At 40.6% G+C, this 24,672-nt stretch overlaps 1 protein-coding gene across 3 annotated transcripts; it reads left to right on the top strand.

The window, feature by feature from the left end:
* Positions 1-80: 80 nt before the first annotated feature.
* On the top strand, positions 81-24,407 carry LOC111156599 (GINS complex subunit 1). 3 transcript variants are annotated; one of them, XM_022517589.1, is made up of 7 exons: positions 82-372; positions 9,954-10,018; positions 13,698-13,796; positions 14,299-14,389; positions 18,435-18,551; positions 21,420-21,494; positions 24,040-24,407. In XM_022517589.1, the coding sequence occupies exons 2-7, from the start codon at positions 9,984-9,986 to the stop codon at positions 24,106-24,108; spliced, it is 486 nt and encodes a 161-aa protein (XP_022373297.1). In that variant the 5' UTR covers positions 82-372; positions 9,954-9,983; the 3' UTR covers positions 24,109-24,407. The 3 variants fall into 3 exon arrangements, with proteins under 3 accessions (XP_022373298.1, XP_022373297.1, XP_022373296.1); XM_022517588.1 differs by lacking the exon at positions 82-372 and adding an exon at positions 4,508-4,731; XM_022517590.1 differs by lacking the exon at positions 9,954-10,018 and having other exon boundaries at positions 81-372.
* The last annotated feature ends 265 nt before the right edge of the window (positions 24,408-24,672 follow it).

Below are 24,672 nucleotides of genomic sequence, written 5' to 3'. Positions count from 1 at the left end.
CCAGCGTCCCCGGCGCCGGCCTGCGGCCATTTTGGAGAAGGGCGTACGAAGCCTTGAGGGGCGTCGCGGGCTAGTGGGGGCCGAGCGACGGGTGGTGCAGGCGAGGAGTCTGGGTTAGGGCGCCGCTGGGCGGAGGGTCGCCTTTGCCGGCGTGCTCAGCGCCGTGAGCAAACGCCCTCGGTCCTGCCCCAGATCAGTGGCCCAAATGTGAGAGGACAACGGCCAGAAAGCACCCAACGAGCCAGAGCCGCAGAGGAGAGCTGGCTCCTTCCTCTCCCGCCCCAGACTGATTTTTCCCTAATGCTGGAAACCCAACGTGAGCGAATCCCTCGGAAACGTTTCTCTAATGATTTATGAGAACAAAATCAAAAGGTAACAAGTCACCATTTTCATGATTTATAACTGTTTTCCCACAAGATTTTACTTTTTAAAAAATATGCTTTCAGGTACTTTTTTTTTTTTTAAACACAAACATATAGGTAATTTAATTTTTAAGTTTAGGGCTGAACGTATGAAAACTGAACTCATTAAACAATTTACTTCTTAAAGTCTGTATTTGATTTTAGATTTTTGTAAAGCAATTAGTAGCTGGAGCAGGAGACTCTTGACCAGGTTGGGAGTAGAGATTACTTAAAGAATCTTAAAAAAAAAAAAAAAAAGTGGAAAAAAATGTGTTTCAAAGATAAGTTTACACTTGTGAAACCCAAGTTAAGAACTAATTCAGGGGCGCCTGGGTGGCTCAGTGGGTTAAGCCTCTGCTTTCTGCTCAGGTCATGATCTCAGGGTCTTGGGATGGAGCCCTCTCTGCTCAGCAGGGAGCCTGCTTCCCCCCTCTCTCTCAGCCTACCTCTCTGCCTACCTGTGATCTTTCTCTCTGTCAAATAAATAAATAAAGTCTTTAAAAAAAAAAAAACTAATTCAACTCATCTTACAAAGAAAAGAGTAGTTTCACAAATTTAGTTTTACAGCTTTGGCATTCTTTAATATTTCTTGCAAAGGATCTACAATTAAGAGATTTGCTTACTTATCACAAAGTGAACTTTCATTTCAAAATTTCAACATTTCTGTTAGTTGAAAACTATTGGCAACTGATAATTTAACATCAATTAGAAATCCCTTTAGAAATTAGTAGCTCCTTCTGGGGCACCTGGGTGGCTGGCTCAAATGGCTTAAAGCCTTTGCATTCAGCTCAGGTCATGATCCCAGGGTCCTGAAATCAAGCCTGGCATTGGGCTCTCTGCTCAGCGGGGAGCCTGCTTCCTCCTCTCTCTTGCCTGCCTCCCTGCCTCCTTGTGTTCTCTATCTGTCAAAGATTAAAAAAAAAAAGGAGAAATTAGTAGCTCCTTCTATTAGCTTTGTAATGATACTTAAATTGTGAAAGAATTTCATTAATGGTGTTATAAAAATATCCCAACCAGCACTCAATTGTGAATTCTTTAAACTGTTATACTAGCACATACTGGGATTAGGAATCCAGAAACTGAATTAAAAAAAAAATTTTTTTTTGACCCTATCACTCACAAAATCCTCTTTAATAGGAAAAACAACAACAACAACAACAACAACAAAAAACAAGGGAGGGCTGTTGAGAAGAGAAATGTGAGGGTTATTGAGTTTGGCTGGCATTAGGCCTTGCCCATACAGTCCTCAGCTCTTGGTCCTGTAGGGGCCAAGGGCCAGGCTGCTCCAAGGTGGGCCACTTTGGTTTGAAGATTATTTTGAGCTAAAGGCAATTAAGACCCTATAGACGTCCTCCCTGTGGAAGAAACTTTTTGCCCCTCCCTTGACTATATAGAAGAATCTAAATTGGGGGTTTTTCCCAGAATAACTTATTACCAGAAATAAATTTTATCTGAGTGACCTATCTATATGGCAAGGCAAGTATCTAATTACCAAACATTTGCTCTTCTTATTGCCCTGTGACTTGCATTCTTTCCCTTCAAAGTCCCAGACCCCTACCTGACTCTCCTTAGTTCAGGATAATATACAGATAACCTTATTTTGCCTGACTATCTTTGGAATTTCCATGTCAGTGTGAATTCCCTATATGTAGGAAACTAAATTTGGTTTTCTCCTGTTAATCTATTTCATATCAATCTGATTCTTAGTACAGCCAGAAGGTCCTAGAAGGGAACAGGAAATTCTTGCTTCCTGATATTACACATTGACTTTATGGTCTTTAAATACCATCCTATGCTGGTGACACCCACATTTGTATCTTGTACCCCTTCCTTGAACTCCAGGGTCTTCTATCTAATGGTCTACTCATCCACTCTGATATCCTGTAGGCACCTAAAGTTACTATGTTCAAAGCTGAGCTCCCAACGCTTTTCCCATCCCAAACTCCATGTGTAACTTTCCTCACCTCAGGAATGGCAATATTATACTTCTATTTCCTTGGGTCAGAACCCTGGGATCATCCTTGAATCCTCCCTTCTTATGTCTATCTGTATTACCACTCCTTTCAAAATCTATCCAGGATGCAGCCATTTCTCACTACCTCCTCCATCTGCACTCTGGCCCAAGCTGCCATCCTCTCTCACTTGGATTATTTTACTAGTGTAAGTGGTCTCCTACCTCCACTTTTGCCAACTTTTGTCTACTTAACTCAGCTGTCAGAAAGTTCTTTTTAAAGATGTAGGTCCAGTCCTGTCATTTGTTTGCTTAAAATAACTATATGGTTTCCCATCTCACTGAAGATAAAACAGAAAGCTTGTGAAAGGGCCTCCAGCCCTCACTCTGATCTCAGTCACCAAGGTCTCCCTCCCTTACTCTGCTCCAGTGTCACTGCCTCCTTGCTGAGGCTGGGGTCTCAAGGAGAGGTGTGGGTTGAATGTGTGTGAGTCATACATCCCCCTCCTTGGGGCCTTTGCACTTGCATTCCTCCTGCTGCTAATTCTCTGCCCATTCTATGGCCCCATCTCCACATTGGTTATTCGCTCCCCACTGCAGGTCTGTGCTTTCTCTGAACACTAAGAAAACCCTCAGGTCCTCTCATCATCACTCTGTTTACCTGCCTTGGCTTATTCTCCTGAGCATTTTTCACTAATATATTTATCATTGGTATATCTGTATCCCACACTGGAACATAGACTCTGAGAACAAGGACTTTGTTCACTACTTTATCTTCAGAGTCTAGAACAATGCACAGAATATAGTAGGAACTTCATAAATATTTGCTGAAGGAGTAATGAATCACCACCACCCTTCAGAAGTGTGTACTATTGCCCCCATTGTACAGGTGAGGAAATGAATCTCAGGCCGAGGATCTGAAATTAAAAAGGTTTATGACAAAGGAAGGTTGTGGATACTGGTGATTGTTGGAACACAGTCTTGTAGCACAGACCACTATGGATCTGTGTTTTTAATAAAACTTAGCTAAATTATCCCTGACTGTAGAGCTTAAAAGGAAATGTCAATTAGCTTAAAGATTCAAAGGCTTTGTAGGCCATTCCCATGTTCATTCTTCCGATTACATATCTGTTGTATCTTTATTTGCAAAAGAGGAACATAGTTTCTAGGGTTAGCTAGAATTAATCCAGTAATATTGCCTTTTTAAAAAAAGTTTTGCTTTTTAAAGGTAGCCAAATAAAACAAGTTTTCTCTACAGCATTAACTTTCATCTCTGATGCTATATGATTATGAAAATTTCCATAATCATGTAGGTAAGATTATGGCTGTGTGAATTGATGTTAATCTGGGTATTTTCCCCCTTTGTAGGCTTCCTGATTAAAACTATTTTCCAAATGTTTTTAAATGACTCCTTTAAAATCAAAGGTGATTTTGTGGGGTTCAAAGCTTAAATACAAAGTCTGTCACTTTAGAAGCTGAGTAAACTTGGTAGGTTATCTATTCAGTTGTTGGGGCGCCTGGCTGATTCAGTCCTTACAACCTGCAACTCTTGATCTCAGGGTACTGAATTCAAGCCCCAAGTTGGCTATGGAGCCAACTTAAAAAAAAAAAAAATTATTTTGCTTTCTAATCAGTACCAAGGGTCTTAAAAGCTACCTTAGGGTTAATCATGAGAATTAAATGATACATATGTCACACTCCCTACCATAAAGGAGATACCCAATAAAAGTTGGTTTCCCTTTTGAGCAAACAAAAGCCCACACTGCAAAACGAAAACGAAATGCTGCGTCATTGCATTCATGCACACCAAGTTTCTGAGCATTCCTTCTCAAGCTCAAAGTAGAACCCCGTTGAACCTAAATGAAAATGAATCGACCTAATTTTATAAAAAAAAAGATGTTGCGAGTTGCGAGATACGTTTATATCGCGAGGTGAGGTTCAAAAGAGAGCCTTTGCTCAGCTTACAGGCTGGAACCCATGCCCGCTGACTCTTCCGCAGCTGCACGGGTTTCCCTAGGGAAGGATGAGCCAGCGAAACCCTCCTCGGCTTTCACCTTTTTTATAGTGCGGCTGCGCAGCGGAGGCAATTGTCCTTTGGCCGCCGCCGTAGGCCACGAGGCCCTGGAGCGCGTTTCTATTGGCTGGGCGTGTTTGGCGCCAAAGAGCGAAACGGAGGCGGAGGCGAGTACCCGCCGCTGTGGGACTGGAAACCACCCGATCCCCAGAGTCGTGTGCGTGAACCCGGCGACCGTTTGGTGTGAGAGCGGGCGGTTGACGAGGCCTCGGGACCGGGGCGCGGACGATATGTTCTGCGAAAAGGCCATGGAGCTGGTCCGCGAGCTGCATCGCGCGCCAGAAGGGCAGCTGCCCGCCTTCAATGTGAGGGAGGACGGGGTCAACCGGGCTGGTCTGGCTGAAGGCGCGGGGCCTGGGAGAGCGGCGGGCGGGCGGGCGGGCGGGCGACCCTGTGGGTCTAACCTGCGTCTCCTTCGAGCGTGGGCTTTCTCACCGTGTCAGCTCCAAAGTAGGGAACAAAAATTTTGGAACACAGAAAAACGAAACCTAGCAGGAAAAAGAGCATTCGTGTTTATATTACGCAGCGATTTGGTGAATTTCTTGAATATATTGCCTTCAGTGTTTCCTACATACAGCGTTACTGCTGGTTCCTTTGCTTCACCAAGCGTTTCTTGGCTGCCCGGTAACCATCTAGCGTTTGTTGAAGGCTAAGGCAGAAGGTAGGCCTGTAGAGCCAGGCCGGGATTCGGGCTCGTGGTGTGAGGTTGGAGCAGTACTCCGGCTTTCTGTGGCTGTCCGCTTCTGCAAAAAACGAGAAAGAGCATAATAATAGGGCTCAGTTCTTCCTGTAGTGAGGGCCCTCGGAGTGGGATGTATATGTGTAGGTCCTCTGGACAGTGCCTGACACACAAGGAGCAGCGAAGTGACTGTTTGCTGTTAATTTTCCATGTTACAACAAGACCTCAGCTCAGACACCTAGGACAGGATGATCTGTTTTTTTCCCTTATCTCTGGTTTCCTTACACCTCCGCAATTTGGGGATTTTTATGAGCCTGACCCCATAGCCCCCTACCTCTCTCTCCTTACCTAGCCCCACATGTCCTTTACTCACTACTATTTATTACCATTATTCTTAATTTTCTGTTACTACCCCCAAAAGAATGCTAAGCATGTGGCCTGTGTTATCTGTTGTTCTCATAAGAATGCTTTGAGATTTAAACCATTTCTTCTAGCCATGTATACAGAGGCTTAGGAAGATTAAGTATCTTGGCTATAGTAAGAAGTGAAACTAGGATTTAAATCCTGGCAGTCTGGCTTCAGACCTGCACTGTACGTTCTATACTTGACTACTTTCCCTAGCATAGAGCAGCCGCTGTGTGAATGCCAGGGCATGTTCTCCTGGGAGAGGGGTTAAAAAAAGGAGTATTAGAATGCAGTGTGAGGACACAAGAGAGGCATACACAGGAGCATAAGGAGAAATGTTGGTATGAACTGGGGTAGAGGAGGGGGCATTTGGGCCACACCTGGAAGGATGAGGTCCCTACTCCAAGAAGGAAGATAGGCATTGCCGCTGAAGGATACAGCCTTGCAGAGATTAATGGTCACATAGGAAGGGAGGGACTAATGTGTGTGCAGAGGCTACATAGGTGGGTTCTAGACCTAGGAGAATTGGGTATTAACGTATAAGGCATTTGGAAGGTGGTAAAGGATTCTAAACAAGGGAGTGATAGGGCAGTTTTTTATGTATTGAGGGTAATGATGGCAGCACTACGTGGAACAGATTGGAGATGAGAAAGAACAGTGGCAGTTAGATGGTTATGGGTGGTTATGATCACTCCTTAAAAAAAATCCTTAAAAAAAAAAAGAGAAATTATAGATCAAGTTCAGGGATTTGTCCAAACTTACAACAAGCAGAGCCTCACCTTGAACACAGGTTTCCTAGATTCCTGTCTTAAACCTCTTCAAACATAAGAAAATATATAATTGTTGTTCTTCAAGGACAGTTACTTCATTTAAAAAGTTAGGAGACAATGATGGGAAGTTCAGCAGAGATGCTGGAATTTCAAGGGGTGTAGGCTCTAAAATAGGACTCCATGCTGCATTTAGATAACTAGGCGTATGAGGAGACAACCTCAAAGAGACACTTGTCCAACAGGAACTGGCCACAACAGCCTTGCGACTGGCTCTGCAGACCTTGAGTCCATCCAGCAACCTGTTTCACTCAAATTTTAAGTTACCACTTTTGGGGGGTGTCCAGGGAAGGAACTTAAAACTTATAAAATCACTCCTTTTTCTAGGTCTTAGTTTGGCAGGGCACCTTTTGCAGTTTTGCACCTTCAGCTGACAAACCCACCTGCTAGCCAAGTTACTCAGCAGCCTGGAAGACTCAGCCTGAGGAGACTGGCCACTCTTTGACATAGCCAAGCAGGGACAGGCCAATCCATCTGATTGGTCTGAGGGCTGATAGGCCCGTGGCCCACAGGAACTTCCAAGAATCATTCCTCCCAGGAAGATGATAGTCAGTAGGTCTAGAGCAGGACTCTGCCTTATTCATTCCAGGATCTCTCAAGGTTAGATGCTGTATTCAGCAAATTGAAATAATTGTCCACTTTCTATATGCAGAACTGGTAATAGTTTAAGTGAGTTTTTAGGAAAATTATCTTGGGCTCCCAGCCTGAGGTGGGAATTTTTACTATAGATAAATCTAAATCTGAAAGCATGTATGTATTTTTATTTATTTAAGATTTTATTCATTTATTTGAGAGAGAACACAAGCAGAGGGTAGGGGCAGAGGCAAAGGGAGAGAGAGAAGCAGATTCCCCATTGAACAGGGAGCCCCACCTAGGGCTTGATCCCAGGATCCTGGAATCATGACCTGAGCCAAAGGCAGACATTTAACCAACTGAGCCACCTAGGGGTCCCAGCATTTGTGTATTTTATTTTTTTTAAGATTTTATTTATTTGAGAGAGATAAAATACAAGCAGGGAGCAGGGCAGAGGGTAAGGGAGAAGCAGACTCCCTGCTGAGTGGGGAGCCCAATGTGGACCTGAGCTGAAGGCAGATGCTTAACTGACTGAACCACCCAGGTGCCCCACATGTGTGTATTTTTATAAAATTTCACGTCTTTTTTTTTTTTTTTTAAGATTTTATTTATTTATTTGACAGAGATCACAAGTAGGCAGAGAGGCAGGCAGATGGAGAGTGTGAGGGAAGCAGGCTCCCCGCCTAGCAGAGAGCCCAATGCCGGGCTTGATCCCAGGACCCTGAGACCCTATCCCAAGCCGAAGGCAGAGGCTTAATCCACTGAGCCACCCAGGTGCCCCTCACACGTATCTTTTGTATGCCTGTAGATCTATTACTCATACAGGAGTTTCAGCTATTTCTTAAAATATTATTTGCTTATAAAAGGAATATTGAACTGAATTCTAATAGATCAGACTTTTCCATGACCTCTTTTTAACTACTTGAGCAAAGGGAAGATAGAAATCATGCTTACTTTTTTTTATTAGGAATTATATATTTTGTTATGTTTGAAGAGGATTAAGTTCTTGATTTTGTAGTTATACCAATAGTCCCAAAATGTTTTTGCTACTGCATACATTTTGGTCTTAAAAGTAGTTGGGTCACTTATCTTTGGATTGCTGACAGACCTACTATGTAATATTTATGAATTTTAGAATTTTAATAATTTTATTCTTCCAAAGGAAAGTTTTTTAGAAGTTTGCCCCAAGGTGGATAGTAGAAAAACTCCTTTGGTCCTTCTCTTTTTGCAAACCAAAAGTGTTCATTTTTTCTGGTAATCTTTTTTTTTTAAGATGTTATTATTTAGGGGAGCCTAGGTGGCTCAGTGGGTTAAGCCTTTGCCTTCAGTTCAGGTCATGATCTAGGGTCCTGGGATCAAGCCTCACATCCGGCTCTGCTCAGTGGGGAGCCTGCTTTTCCCTCTCTTCTTTGCCTACTTGTGATCTCTCTCTCTGTCAAATAAATAAATAAAATCTTTTAGGGGCACCTGGGTGGCTCAGTGGGTTAAGCCTCTGACTTCAGCTCAGGTCATGATCTCAGGGTCCTGGGATTGAGCCCCACGTCGGGCTCGCTGTTCAGCGGAGAGCCTGCTTCCCCCTCTCTACCTGGCTCTCTTGTCTACTTGTGATCTCTCTCTGTCAAATAAATAAAATCTTAAAAAAAATGTTAAAAAAAAAGATTTTATTATTTATTTGAGAAAGAGAGTACACAAGCAGGGGGAGGGGCAGAAGGAGAGAGAGAAGCAGACTCCCCACTGAGCAAGGAGCCCAATGTGGGACTCAATCCCAAGACCCTGGGATCATGACCTGAGCAGAAGGCATTATTACTACCCTTGTAGTAATTTTTTAAGATCTGTTTTCATTATTTATTTGCTTACTTATTTTTGTCATGCCTTAGCACTTTTTACAAATGTATACATCCTTATAACCAGTGCCACAGTCAAGATTTCTGTCACCCCAAGGGTTCCCTTTTCCCCTTTTGTAGCTACCTACTACCTGCAGCTGTGGGCAACCACTGATCGACTTTCCATGGCTACAGATAGTTGTCTTTTTTGGAGGGGAGAGGTTTCTGGATTCAGTGTGCTAGGAGTTGCATACTTTTTCTGTAAAGCGCCAGCAGGGATCATACAGTATGTACTCCTTGGTATCTGACTACTTTTGCTTACTACAGTGTATTTAAGAGTTTCCTTAATCAGTTATGTTGATTGCGTAAATTGTCAGTAATTCAATCCTTTTTATTGCTTTTTTTCTCTATTTTTTATTGTGGTAGAATATATATACAACATAAAATCTGCCATTTTCACCAATTTTAAGTGTACATCAGTGCCATCAATTACATTCACATCATTGTACAACCATCACTCTTCTGTCCAAAACTTTTTCATCAACTGAGACAGAAACTCTGTAACCATTAGGCAATAGCTCCCCATTTCCCTCTTCCCTCAGCCCCTAGTAACCTCTAATCTAATCCCTAGGAATTTGCCTATTATTTTAGATATTTCAGGTAAGTGGAATCACACAATATTTAACATTTTATGTCTGGCTTATTTCACTTAGGATAATGTTCCCAAAGTTCAGTGCATGTTGATGCATGCAGTACTACATTCCTTCTTATGTCCAGATACTATTCCATTGAATAGATATACCATATTTGATTTATTAGTTCATCAGTTGATAGATATTTGGGTGTTTTTACTTTGGGGCTGCCATAAATAATGCTGCTCTGAACATTTATGTACAAAGTTTTTGAATGAACATGTTTTCAAGTTTCTTGAGTATATACCTAAGAGTGGAATTGCTAGATAATATGATAATTCTATGTTAAATTTTTTGAGGAACCATCAGAATGTTTTTCATAGGGCTGCATCATTTTATATTCCTGTCTACAATGTATGAGTGTTCCAATTTCTCCTTATCCTCACCAACACTTGTTATATCCATTCCCATAGGTATTGCTTTTTGATAAGATATCAAAATCAAAGATAAACAGAGTAGATCAAACATTGCTATAGACTTGGTGGAGGAATTAATAGATGTGTATCGATATCATTTTATATATTCTAGGAGGATGGACTCAGGCAAGTTCTGGAGGAGATGAAAGCTTTATATGAACAAAACCAGTCTGATGTGTAAGTTTTGACAGATAGATGTCTTTTTTTTTTTTTAAGATTTTATTTATTTATTTGACAGAGAGATCACAGTAGACAGAGGCAGGCAGAGAGAGGGGGAAGCAGACTCCCTGCTGAGCGGAGAGCCCGATGTGGGACTTGATCCCAGGACCCTGAGATCATGGCCTGAGCCGAAGGCAGTGGCTTAACCCACTGAGCCACCCAGGCGCCCCGATAGATGTCTTTTTTAAGAGTTTTTATTTATTTGAGAGCACGAGCAGGGGGAAGGAGGAGAGGGAGAGGGAGAAGCAGGCTTCTCGCTGAGCTGTCGCAGCCCGATATGGGGCTCAGTCCCAGGACCTCAAGATTATGACCCAAGCCAAAGGCAGACACCCAACAAACTGAGCCACCCACACACCCCTGATGAGATTGATATTTTAAAACAACTTAAAAAATATGATACTGAAATAAGATAATGTTCCATCAGTTTTTAGATATGATTTTTTTTTAAATTCTCTGTGAGCTTGATCATACTGTAGCTCTACAGGACTGAGGGGATTTGTGTTGATCACCCTAAATTTATGGGGATTCAAATGGTGCATGGTACATAGCAGATGCTCAGTAAATATTTATTTGAATCATATGACAGGGTATTAGAGTGAATCTAAAAGAGATGAGACAGCAGCAAATAAAAATTCTAACAAAGTGAAATCTATAGAATTTCCACTGCTCATTTTCACTAATAGCTGCCTTGGTCCCTTAAATGGGTAACAGGCAATTTGTAAACTTAATAGGAGCTGCAGTGATTTCCAGCAGCTTTAGCAAAGTTTGCCTAAAACCAGTGCTATAGAAGGCTACAGCCTGGTGTGTAAAAGAGCTCTGGGTTTAGAGAACATTTAGAGCTGAGCATGGTGGTGGCACAGTGGAGCATTTGGGCTGTGTGACAAACTTCATAGTTCTTGTGATTTGGTGAAGAGTAAGATACAAGGAGTACCAGCTCTGGGATCAGAGGTGATTTATCCAGATGTCAATCAACAGATGTCCGTCTGTGACCTGACATTTCATTTTTGGCCTTATTAGGTACAGTGTTTTGATCAGTTACTTGGGCATAGAAATCAGTAACATGTTGGTAAGATCTGTGGAGCACATGAACAATGGGAGCATTTTCCAACTGTGTTGTTTAAGGAGAGATACAGAAAAATCTTCACAGGTCGAATGAAGGAAAGAACCATAGCAGGTTTACAGTAAGTGTAAGGCAGATATAAAGTCCCGAACTCAAGTTCCCAAGCACTTTGTTCATTCATTAATTCATGCAACAAGTATGTACTAAATGATTATGTGCTGATAAGTGGCTCTGGTATTTCAGCTGTAAACAACACAGTAAAGATATCTGTCCCCATAGCCCTCACAGTCTAATAATGCAGAAGATAGATAATAAATACAGATGCGCCGAATTGGGATACATGCCATGAAGGAAAACAACGGTTCTGGGAAAGAGAATAATCAATTAAAGGCAGACTTAGACTGAGGAATCAGGGAAGTTCTCTCCAAGGAAGAAACCTTTCAGCTGAGATCTAAAGGAGAAGCCAGTTTCAGTGAGGCAGTGACTGGGGGCAGAGAGTGTCCTAGGTGGAGGGGGCAGTATATGCAAAGGCTCTGAGTTGTGAAGGAGGGTGGGGTGCTCAGGACAGTGATAGTTAAAGAAGACCGTGTGGCTGAAGCTTAGCAAGCAGGCAAAGGGTAACACAAGATGAGAATTTTAAGCTATTTTAAGATGATGGCATGGTTATGTTTTAAAAAATCACCATAGCTACTCTGTGGACAATAGACAAGGGGACCAAGAGAAGAGGGAGGCCTGCTGGCCATCCAGGTGACAGCAGAGGTGACCTGGACTAAGTAGAAAGTGAACAGGTTAAAGATATATTTATTTAGGAGGTGGCCTGACAGGCCTTAGTCCAGTAAGGGAATGATTTTCCTGTATTTGCTATATTTGTACCATTTGCAAATTTGTGATCCAAAATTATGTGCCCCACCCTCCTAGTTTCTTTCTTGGTGGGGTGTAGGGGACAGTCACTATTATTAGTTTCTGTTAAAATTTTTTGTCAGAAGTCTATTCCTTTTTAATTACGCGTGTAAAAGTAAATTTTTTTAGGAAGTCCTTATGTACTTAATGAAATACTCTGGTATTACCTTGGGTATATTTTGTTTGTACTGTTTCTTTATAATCCAGAGCACACTGTAAACAATGTGGAGAACGAATCTGACTTTCAGAGAGTGACAGAAATGTACAGAGCAGATGTAGAAGACATGATAGGACAGGGACATAGATATTTCCCTCTATTTTCAGGGCCTGAAATAGGCACTGCAGGAAGGAATCCCTTTTTGTATCTATCCAGTTCCTTTTATTTTTATTTATTTATTTATTCATTTATTTATTTTAAGATTTTATTTATTTATTTCACAGACAGAGATCACAAGTAGGCAGAGAGACAGGCAGAGAGAGGAGGAAGCAGGCTCCCTGCTGAGCAGAGAGCCCAATATGGGGCTCAGGACCCTGAGATCATGACCCGAGCCAAAGGCAGAGGCTTTAACCCACTGAGCCACCCAGGCATTCCTATCCAGTTCCTTTTAAAACTCCAAAGTAGATTCTTATTCATTCTGTACATTGTCTTTGATTTGTTTTTTTCCATCATTTTTATTATGGTAAAATATAAATAACATAAAATTTGCCATCTCAACCATTTTAAGTGTACAGTGCAGTGGTAGTAAATATGTGCATAATGTTACACAGCTGTCACCACCATCCATCATCATAATCTTTTATCCTGTAATACTGAAACTCTGTGCCCATTAATTAATTATACATCTGGTTTGTGGTTTTTTGTTTGTTTGTTTTTAAAGATTTTATTTATTTGACAGAGAGAGAGATCACAAGTAGGCAGAGAGGCAGGCAGAGAGAATGGGGAAAGCAGTCTCCCCGCTGAGCAGAGAGCCCGATGCAGGGCTCGATCCCAGGACCCTGGGATCATGACCTGAGCTGAAAGCAGAGGCTTTAACCCACTGAGCCACCCAGGTGCTCCATACATCTGGTTTTTAAATATGATATTTATCTACTATCTAAGGAGATGTACATTTTGTAGGGTAAAACCAAAATTTTTCCCTCTCTGTGTGAACAACACTGCAATATAGGACACATACATGTTGAAGATCAATAAATATTTGTGGGATAAGTGAAGGACTCTTTTTACTACCATTTTAACTCATTTTATTGCAAAGATTTGGAAAAACCATTAAAAGAGTAGTTCTATTTAAAATAAAAATATAAGATCATAATCTTGTTTACCATGATGTTAGGTTTATCTCTTACTCCAGCATGGTAAAAGAATTCTAAAAAGTGAGTAAACACAATGTCTTTTGAAAATAATGAAGATTAATCAGTGTGCAAAAATGCAAAATACCAAATGGTTAAATGAAATGCTGATAGTATGATTTTAGGTAAATTAGTTTACTTTTGGTTTTTGGCTTTTTTAGCATACCAATAAAAGCTCTTATGTGGAGGGAGGTACTATTTGTTTAGATTAATCGCTAATTATAAATAGATAAAAACAAACATGGAGGTCAGTTGTTAGTTGGCTTTGAAAATTTTCCTTATGCTGAAATATGTATATTTGTTCTTTTCTTTTTTAAATGTTCTTACCAGGAATGAAGTAAAGTCGGGTGGACAAAGTGACTTGATACCAACCATCAAGTTTCGACACTGTTCTTTGTTAAGAAATCGACGCTGTGCTGTAGCATACCTGTAAGTTTCTCAGTTTTTGCTTGTGGTGTAAGGAATAAATGGAGGGCTTTCCATGTGGTTTCCTAATTAACCATTTTAAATGGATAACAGACATTCTTAGATTTGTTTTTCCTGTATAAGCATTCTAAATACTTTTCTTTCTTTCATTAAATTTTTTCATTGTGAAAAATTGCAGTATTCATAAAACTAGGGAGAATAATACTATGAACCCCCATGGAGACATCATATAGGTTTAACACTTTTTAACATTTTTCCATATTTGCTTCTTCTTGTTTTATTTGCCTGTATTAAACTATTCTAGAAACTGATGGGCTTTTACCACTGAATACTCTAAGAAATAAGGACCTTTGGGGCCTTTTCTCCCATGACCATGGCACCATTCTCAAACCTAGAGAAACAAAGAACTCTTCACTGCACCCATCCAGCCCATATTTATGTCTCCCTGTCATTCCCAAGGTATCTTCTTATAGTCATGTGATCTCGTACCTTCTTTCTGTCCTAGGTATGACCGATTGCTTCGGATCAGAGCACTCAGGTGGGAGTACGGCAGCGTCCTGCCCAATGCCTTACGATTTCACATGTCTGCTGAAGAAGTAAGCTAGTACTGTTGTTCACGTTTCTGAATCTGGAAAATGCTGGTTGTGGCATTGTTCTGTAATAGTATTTGTATAGTAGAGTATAGCATAGTATTGTTCTGTAATGGTATTTCTCTTTAAAATCTGTTTTTCAGCAGTTTTTGGTCTGTATTTACTTAGTATATAGTATGATGAGAATGATAGGAGTAATTCTAAATGCTATGTGGAAACCTCTCTGATTAATAAGATTAAGGGTCCCATTATGTTACTTATTAGTGATCCATTTATAGGATTCAAGAACTGGCATCATTATTTAGGGCTTTTCCATAAAGAGAGAGAGAGTGTTGTGTGTGTGTACTTTCTTATTCAACATGAATACCTGTAACAAAACTCTTCATTTGTCCTGTCACTAAGGCCCAGAGCTAGCCCAATATTTAAGGACACAGGATTAGACTCAAGTAAACTTGGGTTCAGAATGTTGTTTCTGCCACTGTCTAATCTTTGGTAAGTGACTTGAGTTCTATGTCTAAATGCCCTCATTTACACAATGAGTGTGGTAGTACTTACCTATTATAGGCTTGAAGTGACTTCTGACACTATTAGAGTTAGACCAAACTTCCCCAGCCACAGGTTTGGGGGTTCCCAGGGCTTCCCTCCTTTCTGACTAACTGGCTAAAAATTTGAGGGGTCCTGCTATCTCCTTAGGTTTAGAGCTTTGAATATCTTGATTCCAGTCAAACTTCCAGAGAGGAGAGTGGAGATAGAGATGGAACTCAGTCACACGGATGGTGTTTTAAACAGTGGGGCCTGTGTGATAAAACCCCAGTAAAAATTCTGAACAACAAAGCTTGTGTGAGCCTCCCCAATTGAGAGTACTTTGTGTGTATTGTTACATATTGTGCCAGAAGGGCAGTGTGTCATGATTCCATAGGGAAAGGACACTAGAAGCTTCGTGTTTGTTTACTGTCAGGGAGCAAGAATGTCCTGTCCCCTTAAGGTCCTTTTAACCAGAATAAGAATCGAATTGACATGAGCTAGATTTTTTTTTTTTAAGATTGTGTTTATTATTCATCAGAGAGAGAGGGCATGCACAAGCCAGAGGAGAGGCAGTGGGAGAGGGAGACAATCTCAAGCAGACTTTGTGCTGAGCACAGAGCCCAATGTGGGGCTCGATCCCACAACCCTGAGATCATGACCTGAGCCAAAGTCAAGAGTGGGGCACTTAACTGACTGACCCACCTGGGTGTCCCAACATGAGACAGATAAACAGGAAAAAATCAAATTTCATACATACAGGGAATCCATACAGACATGGAAATTCCAAAAGCAGGCAAAATGAGGTATATATGTCTTTTCTGTTGTTGTTAAGTAAGCTCTGTGCCCAATATGGGGCTTGAACTCAAGACTCTCAGATCAAGAGGATCAAGAGTCGTATGTTCTACCAGTGGAACCAGCCAGGAGCCTCAAGGGTTAGGGGTTTAGGACTTGAAAGGGAAAGAATGTAATCCTCCAGAAGAATGGAAAAGAGCAAATGTTTGGTAGACAGATGTTTGTGGGGATGGGAGGGGTAAAGGGTGGGGGGGCACCCACAGAAACAATGAGACAAAGAGAGTCTTTGTTATCAGACAGGCTTTGCTAGGTCCCTCCCTGTCTACCATACCTTGTTCAGACAATAATGTGGTTGTCTATGGTGGGAACTCTCTTCCTGGAGCAGATAATCTAAATTTTTTAAGGCAGTTGTAAGAGAGGCAAAGAGCTTTTCCTTTTTCTTTTTAAAGGTTTTTGTTTAGGGGCGCCTGGCTGGCTCAGTGGGTTAGAGCCGCTGCCTTCGGCTCAGGTCGTGATCTCAGGGTCCTGGGATCGAGCCGCGCGTCGGGCTCTCTGCTCAGTGGGGAGCCTGCTTCCCTTCCTCTCTCTCTGCCTGCCTCTCTGCCTACTTGTGGTCTCTGTCTGTCAAATAAATAAATAAAATCTTTAAAAAAAAAAAATAAAGGTTTTTGTTTATTTATTATTTGACAGAGAGAGAGACAACAAGAGAGGGAACACAAGCAGGGGGAGTAGGGGAGAGAAGAAGGCTTCCCGCTGAGCAGGGAGCCTGATGCAGGCCTCTATCCCAGGACCCCAGGATCACGACCTGAACCAAAGGCAGATGCTTAATGACTAAGCAACCCAGGCCCCCCAAAGAGTTTTTCCTGAATCTGCTGGGTTTAAATTGCTTTTTAACTCAAAACACTTCTTGCCAAATTGGCCCATATTGGGGTGTGACCTACCCTTTGCCCTTATAGTACCTTGCCAGACCTCACCATGTGTCTCTTCCTTCGGCTGCTAGTGTTTCTTATCCCTTTCACTATGGTAAAATTGTGATTGTAAGTGTAGCGCTTTCCACAGTTCTGTGAGTCATGTAGGTGCATTATTAATCCTGAGGGCTCAGGCAGGCATACACACACACACACAATTTCTTATAAGGATTATGAAGACGTTTTTCTATGGAGTCTTTTAGGAGTTGTATTGTTTTACCTTTCATGAGGAGATCTACAGTACTGGCATTGATTTCTGTGTATAATGTTGAATTTTGAATACGGATAGTGAGATAATCCAATACCACTTAATTGAAAAGGTCTTTTCACCATTGCTCTACATGTGGTGCCACTTTTGTCATAAATTGTGTGTCAGTATATCTGAGGATTTGGGATAGGGGACTTTCTCTTCTGTTCTCTTAATCTATATGTCCTCAAAAAAAAAAAATCTATATGTCCTCATACCAATTCTACACTGTTGTAATTATTATAACTTTATTGTAAGTCTTGAGTAAGTATTACCATCTTGTTCTTTTTCACGTGTGTCAACTATTTTTGGCCCTTTGCATTTCCGTGTAAATTTTAGACTCAATTTGTCAGGTTCTATTTCTTTTTTTCTTTTCTTTCTTTTTTTTTTTTTTTTAAAGATTTTATTTATTCATTTGACAGACAGAGATCACAAGTAGGCAGAGAGGCAGGCAGAGAGAGAGAGAGGAGGAAGCAGGCTCCCCACAGAGCAGAGAGCCCGATGCGGGGCTCAATCCCAGGACTCTGGGATCACGACCCAAGCCGAAGGCAGAGGCTTTAACCCACTGAGCCACCCAGGTGCCCCTATTCCTTTTTTTTTTTTTTTTTTTTTTTTTTTTTTTTTTTTTTTTTGAGATTTTGGTTGAAACTGAATTGAATCTATAGGTGAGTTGATATAATACTGAATCATGTATGTGGTAATCCCTGCATATATTTAGGTCTTTAATATCTCTCAACAATGAAAAAAATAACAGATTTACTTAGATGTAACTTATATAACATAAAGTTTACCCTTTTAAAAATATACAACTCGGGGTTTTTGTATATTCAGAGTATCTGTTTTCACCATCTTATTCCAGAACATTTTCATCACCCCCAAAAGAAACTCTTTATCCATTATCAGTTACTCTACATTGTCTCCTGTTTTCCCAGCTCCTGGAGGTTACAAATCTACTTTTTATATAGGTTTTTGTATTGTGGATTTTTCATTTAAGTGGAATCATGCAGTAAGTATGTGGCCTTTTGTGCCTTTCACTTAGCATGTTTTTAAGGTTCATCCATGTGCTAACATGTACCATCCTGAGGTATGGCTGAATAATATTCTATTGTATGGATATACGTACCTTATTCACTCATCAGTTGATGGACACTTGGGTGTTTTTCTCAGCAGGGTTTTAATGGTTTCCAGAAAAACTATCAATGCAGGGTTTAGAGAGATCATAATTCTGAAATGGAGTTTTTCTCATGATTCTGTATCTGGTCAAATGTCTCTTAGGTCTGTGATTAAGTATGCTAGAATGTAACTTCTGTGAGCATAGAGATTTTCACTTTGTTAAATGATCCATCCTAAATCCCCAGACCGGTACCTGGTTCATAGCAGGCAATTAGTAATACTTGCAGTTTAAATGAATGAATGGTCAGTAGTGATCTATGTGGGAAAATGTGCTATTTATGAAAGGATGAATATACAATTTCTGCAAGTTTTTCTTCTTATAACTGTCAAATGACTATATTTACAGATGGAGTGGTTCAATCGTTATAAAAAATCCCTTGCTACCTATATGAGGTCACTGGGAGGAGATGAAGGTTTGGACATCACACAGGATATGAAACCTCCGAAAAGCCTATATATCGAGGTAAGTATACCTTTTAAGATGGATTTTTCTTCGTGTGCCTGGCTGGTTCAGTCGGTAGAGCATGATGCTCTTCATCTTGAATTTGAGGCCTATGATGGGTGTAGAGATTAGTTAAAAGTAAAATCTTTAAAAAAACCCACTAAGATAAAATAGATTTTTCTTCAATGCATAGATTATGCTGACTTTTGTCTAAGAAGAGGGAGTATATGAATATATATTAACTTAACATTAAAAAAGAAACATAGGGGCGCCTGGGTGGCTCAGTGGGTTAAGCCACTGCCTTCAGCTCAGGTCATGATCTCAGGGTCCTGGGATCGAGCCCCACATCGGGCTCTCAGCTCAGCAGGGAGCCTGCTTCCCTCTCCCTCTCTCTCTGCCTGCCTCTCTGCCTACTTGTGATCTCTGTCAAATAAATAAATAAAACCTTTAAAAAGAAATAAAATAAAAAAGAAACATATATCCAAACCAAAAATGTTACTTCTAGGGGGATGGTGGGAATAGGATAGAATAGCTAAAATTTTCTGAATGTACAGATTTTAACAGTGTTAACTTTGGAACCATATACATGCTTTATATATTATTAAAAAAATTCAAGTGGAAGACCAACCCATAGATTTTGAAAGCAGAATGAAACATATGAACCTGTATTTTAAGTTGGTAGATTAGTTGAACAGGAATTATTTTAAATTACTTTAAAGGCAAATAGCTTCTAAAACCAGTAGGTGAAAAGTTAATGGAGATGATGATGAGGTTTATGGATGGGTACAGGTAACACCTAGACCCACTGATCAGTCGTAACATCCAGAAAGGAACAACCAGACATTTTATGCTTCATGAGGTCTTGCAAGAGGAAGTGTGTAACACCATTTGCCAGAAAATCAAACCTGATCTGATCAAGCCTCTAGAAAAAACTTCAGTTTATAGGAAATTCAGGGACTGAGGAACATGTTAAGTGACCCCATAGGGACCCACAACAAAATCTAGTTTGTGGGAAACTACCAAAGTACCCACTTTCTTTATCAGTAGATTGCCAAGAGGAAGGGAAAAAGGGAAAAAACTGTATAGATTCAAAGATGCGGAGACATGTCAGAAATCTATCATGTGTAGCTCTCGTTGGATTCTGATGTAACATGGCAGCCTTAAAGAAAACAGCAATGAAATAGATGGGGGAATGTGGATACTAGCCGGGAATTTCATGATAGTAAAAATGATTAATAAGATGTGATAACAGTATTGGGATTATGTTTCTTGAAAAAAAATCTTACACCTAAAACTAATATAACACCAACTGAAATTAAATAAAAACTTAAGAAAAGAAAAAGAAATTAATTGAAACCAAAAGTTGATTCTTTGTGAACAAGAATAAAATTGATAAACCTCTAAAAAATTAAATAAATAGAATCTCATTTTTTTAGAAATAGATACTTAAATATTTACGGATGAAATGGTATGTAGGATTTGGTTCAAAATAATCCAGAAGTAGGTGAGGAAGCAAGATTGACCGCATGTTGATAATTGTCGAAGCCAGTTGATGGAGTTTCATTATATTAGTCTTTTTACTTCTGAATATTTGAGATTTTCCATAATATAAGTCTATTTAAAGAAGCAAAAATGTGGCATTGGGGCGGGAGAGGAGATTCTTCTTAAATGGTGTTTTTTGAACTGAGTAAAATACCTTTGGAAGTCATGTTAAGATTTCAGAGGGATGGGGCACCTGGGTGGCTTAGTGGGTTAAAGCCTCTGCCTGCGGCTCAGGGCATGATCCCAGGGTCCTGGGATCGAGCCCCACATTGGACTGTCTGTTCAACAGGGAGTCTGCTTCCACCTCTCTCTCTGCCTGCCTCTCTGCTACTTGTGATCTCAGTCTGTCAAATAAATAAATAAAATATTAAAAAAAAAAAAAGATTTCAGAGGGATCATAGGGCATGAAATTATCTAGGAAAAGTAGAAGACTGGAACTTGCTGGAGGGGTTGGCTTCACTCATACCACTGCAAGACCTCAAGAGCACCAACTCCTATCCTGGGTTCTCATGGGAGAGGAAAACTGAGAGCTGCAGTCTCTTGGTAATCTTCTTGGCAGTTACAGAAGTGGTTATCACAAGGCTGCCTCACCCCTCCTACCTCCTGACAAAGAACCTCTCTTGATTCTTCTGATGTGAGTCTCCATCTCTTCTTTCATGGTGTACTTCTACATATTTCTGGGAAATCATCTGAATATTAAAGAAGATTGGAAGAATCCCTTTAAAACAGAAATTATAGAGACTTATCTATGTTCTTTTCTCAGATACTGATATTTCATGGAAGAATCTGTTAAGAGGCAAGTTGGAGTCAATAAAACATTCTTTTTTCTTTGTAGATAGGTATTTTGATTTTTCAAGATTTGCAGAGGGAACACAATATGTGATGTTGTCTTCCCTCACCAGCTCCCTAGGTTTCTTTGCTGTTGGCATGGACATACACATCCATGTGGAGATCCTGCCATTCTCCCCATCCCAGCAGGACAATTGGCTTGTCAGTAAGGAGTCCTAGGCCCAGGTACACAGAGAAGAAACAGAGAGACAGAAAGCCTAGTATTTGTACTGGGTGGGTATTTTTATAACCCCTATTTACTTTATGGTCACTATATAGTAAAATAATTTAGAGGGGCGCCTGGGTGGCTCAGTGGGTTAAGCCTCTGCCTTCGGCTCAGGTCATGATCTCAGGGTCCTGGGATCGAGCCCCGCATCAGGCTCTCTGCTCAGCGGGGAGCCTGCTTCCTCCTCTCTCTCTGCCTGTCTCTCTGCCTACTTGTGATCTCTGTCAAGTAAATAAAATCTTTAAAAAATAAAATAAAATAATTTAGATAAAAGTTTTTTTTTTTTTCTTCAGGTGCGGTGTCTAAAAGACTATGGAGAATTTGAAGTTGATGATGGTACTTCAGTCCTGTTAAAAAAAAATAGCCAGGTATTTCTCGTGTTGAGATACTTTAAATCCTATGAGAGTGTTGAACGATGCAAATGTTAGAATCAGTAGCAAAGTAAATGTTGCCTTGTGATGAGCATGTGTATCATAAGCATTATGCTTAGTATAAGACACACTGTTTTGTCTGTTTTCTAAATATAAAGACTTGCATATATCAAGAAGAGGTTAATTTACTAGGTTATTGCTTGTATTTAACACTAAGCATGTTACTGGGAAATTATCACAGTGGGCCTTTTTCTAGGTAAGTGGGCTTATTCTTATTAAGGGCTTATTAAATTGTTGGATTTAACAGCTCTCTTTGAATTTATTAAAAAGGTGCTAAGTGCTCGGGGCACCTGGGTGGCTCAGTGGGTTAAAGCCTCTGCCTTCGGCTCAGGTCATGATCCTGGGGTCCTGAGATCAAGCCCTGCATTGAGCTCCTGCTCAGCGGGGAGCCTGCTTCCTCCTTGCTCTCTGCCTGCCTGTCTGCTTACTTGTGATCTTTGCCTGTCAAATAAATAAATAAAATCTTTGGGGGAAAAAAAAAAAAGGTGCTAAGTGCTCATTTTCAGCTTGTAGGTCACCTTTCAAATTCTAGTTGTTTGGCAAAGAAATAGTGATATCGATCAAAAATTTCTTTTTCTTTTTCTTTTATTATATTTTATTTTTTTTAAGATTTTATTTATTTATTTGACAGAGAGAGAGAGAGAGAGAGAGAGAGAACAAGTAGGCAGAGAGGCAGGCAGAGAGAGAGGGGGAAGCAGGCTCTCCACCGAGCAGAGAGCTTGATGTGGGGCCTGCTCCCAGGATGCTGAGATCATGACCTGAGCCGAAGGCAGAAGCTTAACCCACTGAGCCACCCAGGCAACCCTAAAGAGATTCTTCAAAGGACCCTAAAATCTTTGATTGTTAGAGCAAAAATTTCCCTCCCAAGTATCCTCTGGGAAGTAGATAGAATGAATAGAAAGCAGATGGTGAAGGAGTGCTCTCATCAAAATCTGTATTTCTGGAAGACCCAGCAGGAAGTTGTGGTTCACAAGAACAAAGCTATCCTCATAAAGAAAGATAGGAGAAAACTTCATCTCAAACACTGTCGTCCTGTGTTTGAATTTCTGTCTCAAGCTCTTTTGGCTGATCTCTCCACCATAGTGCCCAGGTGGGGCTGGGTCAGGTGGAAACCAACTGAGCCCACCCCACCCCTTCCTGCTCCAGTCCTAGACAGTTGTCACTCTCTGTAGACTGCGCAGAAGCCTTCACCTTGAGATGTTTTAACTTGTCTCAGTATTGCCCACCCTCAATTATAAAAATAGAGGACAATTTTATATGTCTTTTACTTACTATCTATTTATCTACTTCTAAAATATCTGACCACATCTAAAACCAGTTTTCTATAGAATTTGGTGTAGATCATCCACATAATATAAAACATTAATAGGAAAACATTTTTTTGCCATAGATCTCTTTATACTTGTCCATATAGCAAGCATGTTTATGTGTCCAGAAATCAGAACCCCCCCTCACTTTGTAGTAGGCATTGGAATAACTTAAATGAACAACTAAATATATTTTCTCTTTTTTTACATTTCACATTCTTAAGGCATTTAAAAAATCCATTTAACAAATTAGACAGCAGGGTGTCTTCCTGACTGGTCAGGAGGTAAATCCCTGTCTCAGGGCCCAAGATAGGCCTGTGAGCTGGTGAGGAAGGCCCATAGGCCCATGGAACCACAGCACGCTTCCCTGAACTATTGTGATAATCCCTCATGCTGCAGTTATTTTCGAAGATTATTTGCTGTGAACTTCCTAACGTAGGGTTTTTGGTTTTTACCCAAGAATGTCTATCTTTTCTTTGAGACTTCTTTGGTCATCTGTGAGATTGGAAAGTTTTCTGCCTTGCTGCCTGCAGACTTCAGTAAACGCTCCCATTTTAAGCCCCTATGTTTTGGGGGAATCAGACAGGGAGAATCTTTTCGGCCTCAGAATGAGAGTGGTTTTCTCTTGGAAGGACACGGAGTATGAGCCTTAGCTGGGTACCAGTGTCTTTACATGCAGTGTGTGAACAGCACCCACCCTGCAGATTACAGATACTTCTAATCCTTGAAAAATACAGGAGGATAGAGGCTACTGTAGTTATGATGAAAATAATTGTTCAGGCTCAATACTAGAGAAGCTTGATTGAGAAGAAGCTCCTTTCAGTGGTCTTCCGAACAAGCTGTTGTCCCCTTGTGGTCCACTGGTGCAGAATCCCACCCTGGGGTTTTCTGTGCATAAATCCCAAAATGCAGATGGCAAAATTCCTGCTGGAATGCAGAAGTCTTCAGTTAAGTTTAACTGAAGCAAACTATAAATTTATTTATAAAAATCAGAATTCAGTAGAGTTTTAAGTGGCTTCAATTTCAATTGACTAAAATAACAAATGTACTTACGTTTAGCTACTCTGCTGCTTGAAAAATAGGTAATCAGTTGTTGCTTTTTAATGATGCAAAATGTAATTTTCAATTCTTTTCCAATTTTTTCTCTTCCTCCCTCCCTCTGCCCTTCCCCTCAGCACTTTTTACCCCGGTGGAAGTGTGAGCAGCTGGTTAGACAGGGCATTCTGGAGCATGTGCTGTCCTGACCTTGTGCTGAGGCGCCACCAGGCTTCCCTGTGGTGTGAGGGGCAGCCACACAACAGAATGTGCTACACGTCCCTCTCCACCCTCACCTCTTTGGTTTTAAAGGTTCTTTACAGAAGTTCTTTAAGATAACTAGGAGTATCTGGCAAAGGAGTGGTTTGCTTTTCTTTTGTACAGGATTCATCCTCCTCTTTGTAATAAACTGTAAGCTATGTCTGTAATTACAAGATTCCTACAGTTACTACAATGTGGTTTTTTGACAAAATTTTTTTAATGGAAATAAACATTTGTTAACATTTGATTTTCTTTGTCCTCCCTGGTAATGACTTTATTTTTCCAGTGTACATTTCCAGCCCACGGTATAGCATACTGTCTTATAGTACAAATTCAAGGAAGGTAATACCTTTCCTAAGTGACAAAACTTTGGCAAATTAATATGGTACTCTTTAATATAATAAAATTCTTTTTTGTTGTTGTCGGGGTCATGTGTTACTTTAGTGATAATTTTCACTCCAAAAATGTTATTTAAGTGCCAGAACAAAACACTGTGGTTTGTAATGGTGCTT

The sequence above is a fragment of the Enhydra lutris genome, unplaced genomic scaffold (assembly GCF_002288905.1).
Source record: "Enhydra lutris kenyoni isolate GAN:26980312 unplaced genomic scaffold, ASM228890v2 scaffoldscaffold47, whole genome shotgun sequence".
Classification (NCBI taxonomy): domain Eukaryota; kingdom Metazoa; phylum Chordata; class Mammalia; order Carnivora; family Mustelidae; genus Enhydra; species Enhydra lutris.
The sequence above is the reverse complement of the archived record's forward strand: the minus strand, read 5'-3'. Positions and strand labels throughout refer to the sequence as shown.

What these genes read in the sequence shown, in the direction of transcription:
- LOC111156599 (XM_022517588.1), top strand. Translation starts at nt 4,657, where the DNA reads ATGTTCTGCGAAAAGGCCATGGAGCTGGTCCGCGAGCTGCATCGCGCG. An exon ending in CGCTGTGCTGTAGCATACCT is followed by an intron (nt 13,797 to 14,298) that starts GTAAGTTTCTCA and finishes TTTCTGTCCTAG; the next exon opens with GTATGACCGATTGCTTCGGA. An exon ending in TGTTAAAAAAAAATAGCCAG is followed by an intron (nt 21,495 to 24,039) that starts GTATTTCTCGTG and finishes CCTTCCCCTCAG; the next exon opens with CACTTTTTACCCCGGTGGAA.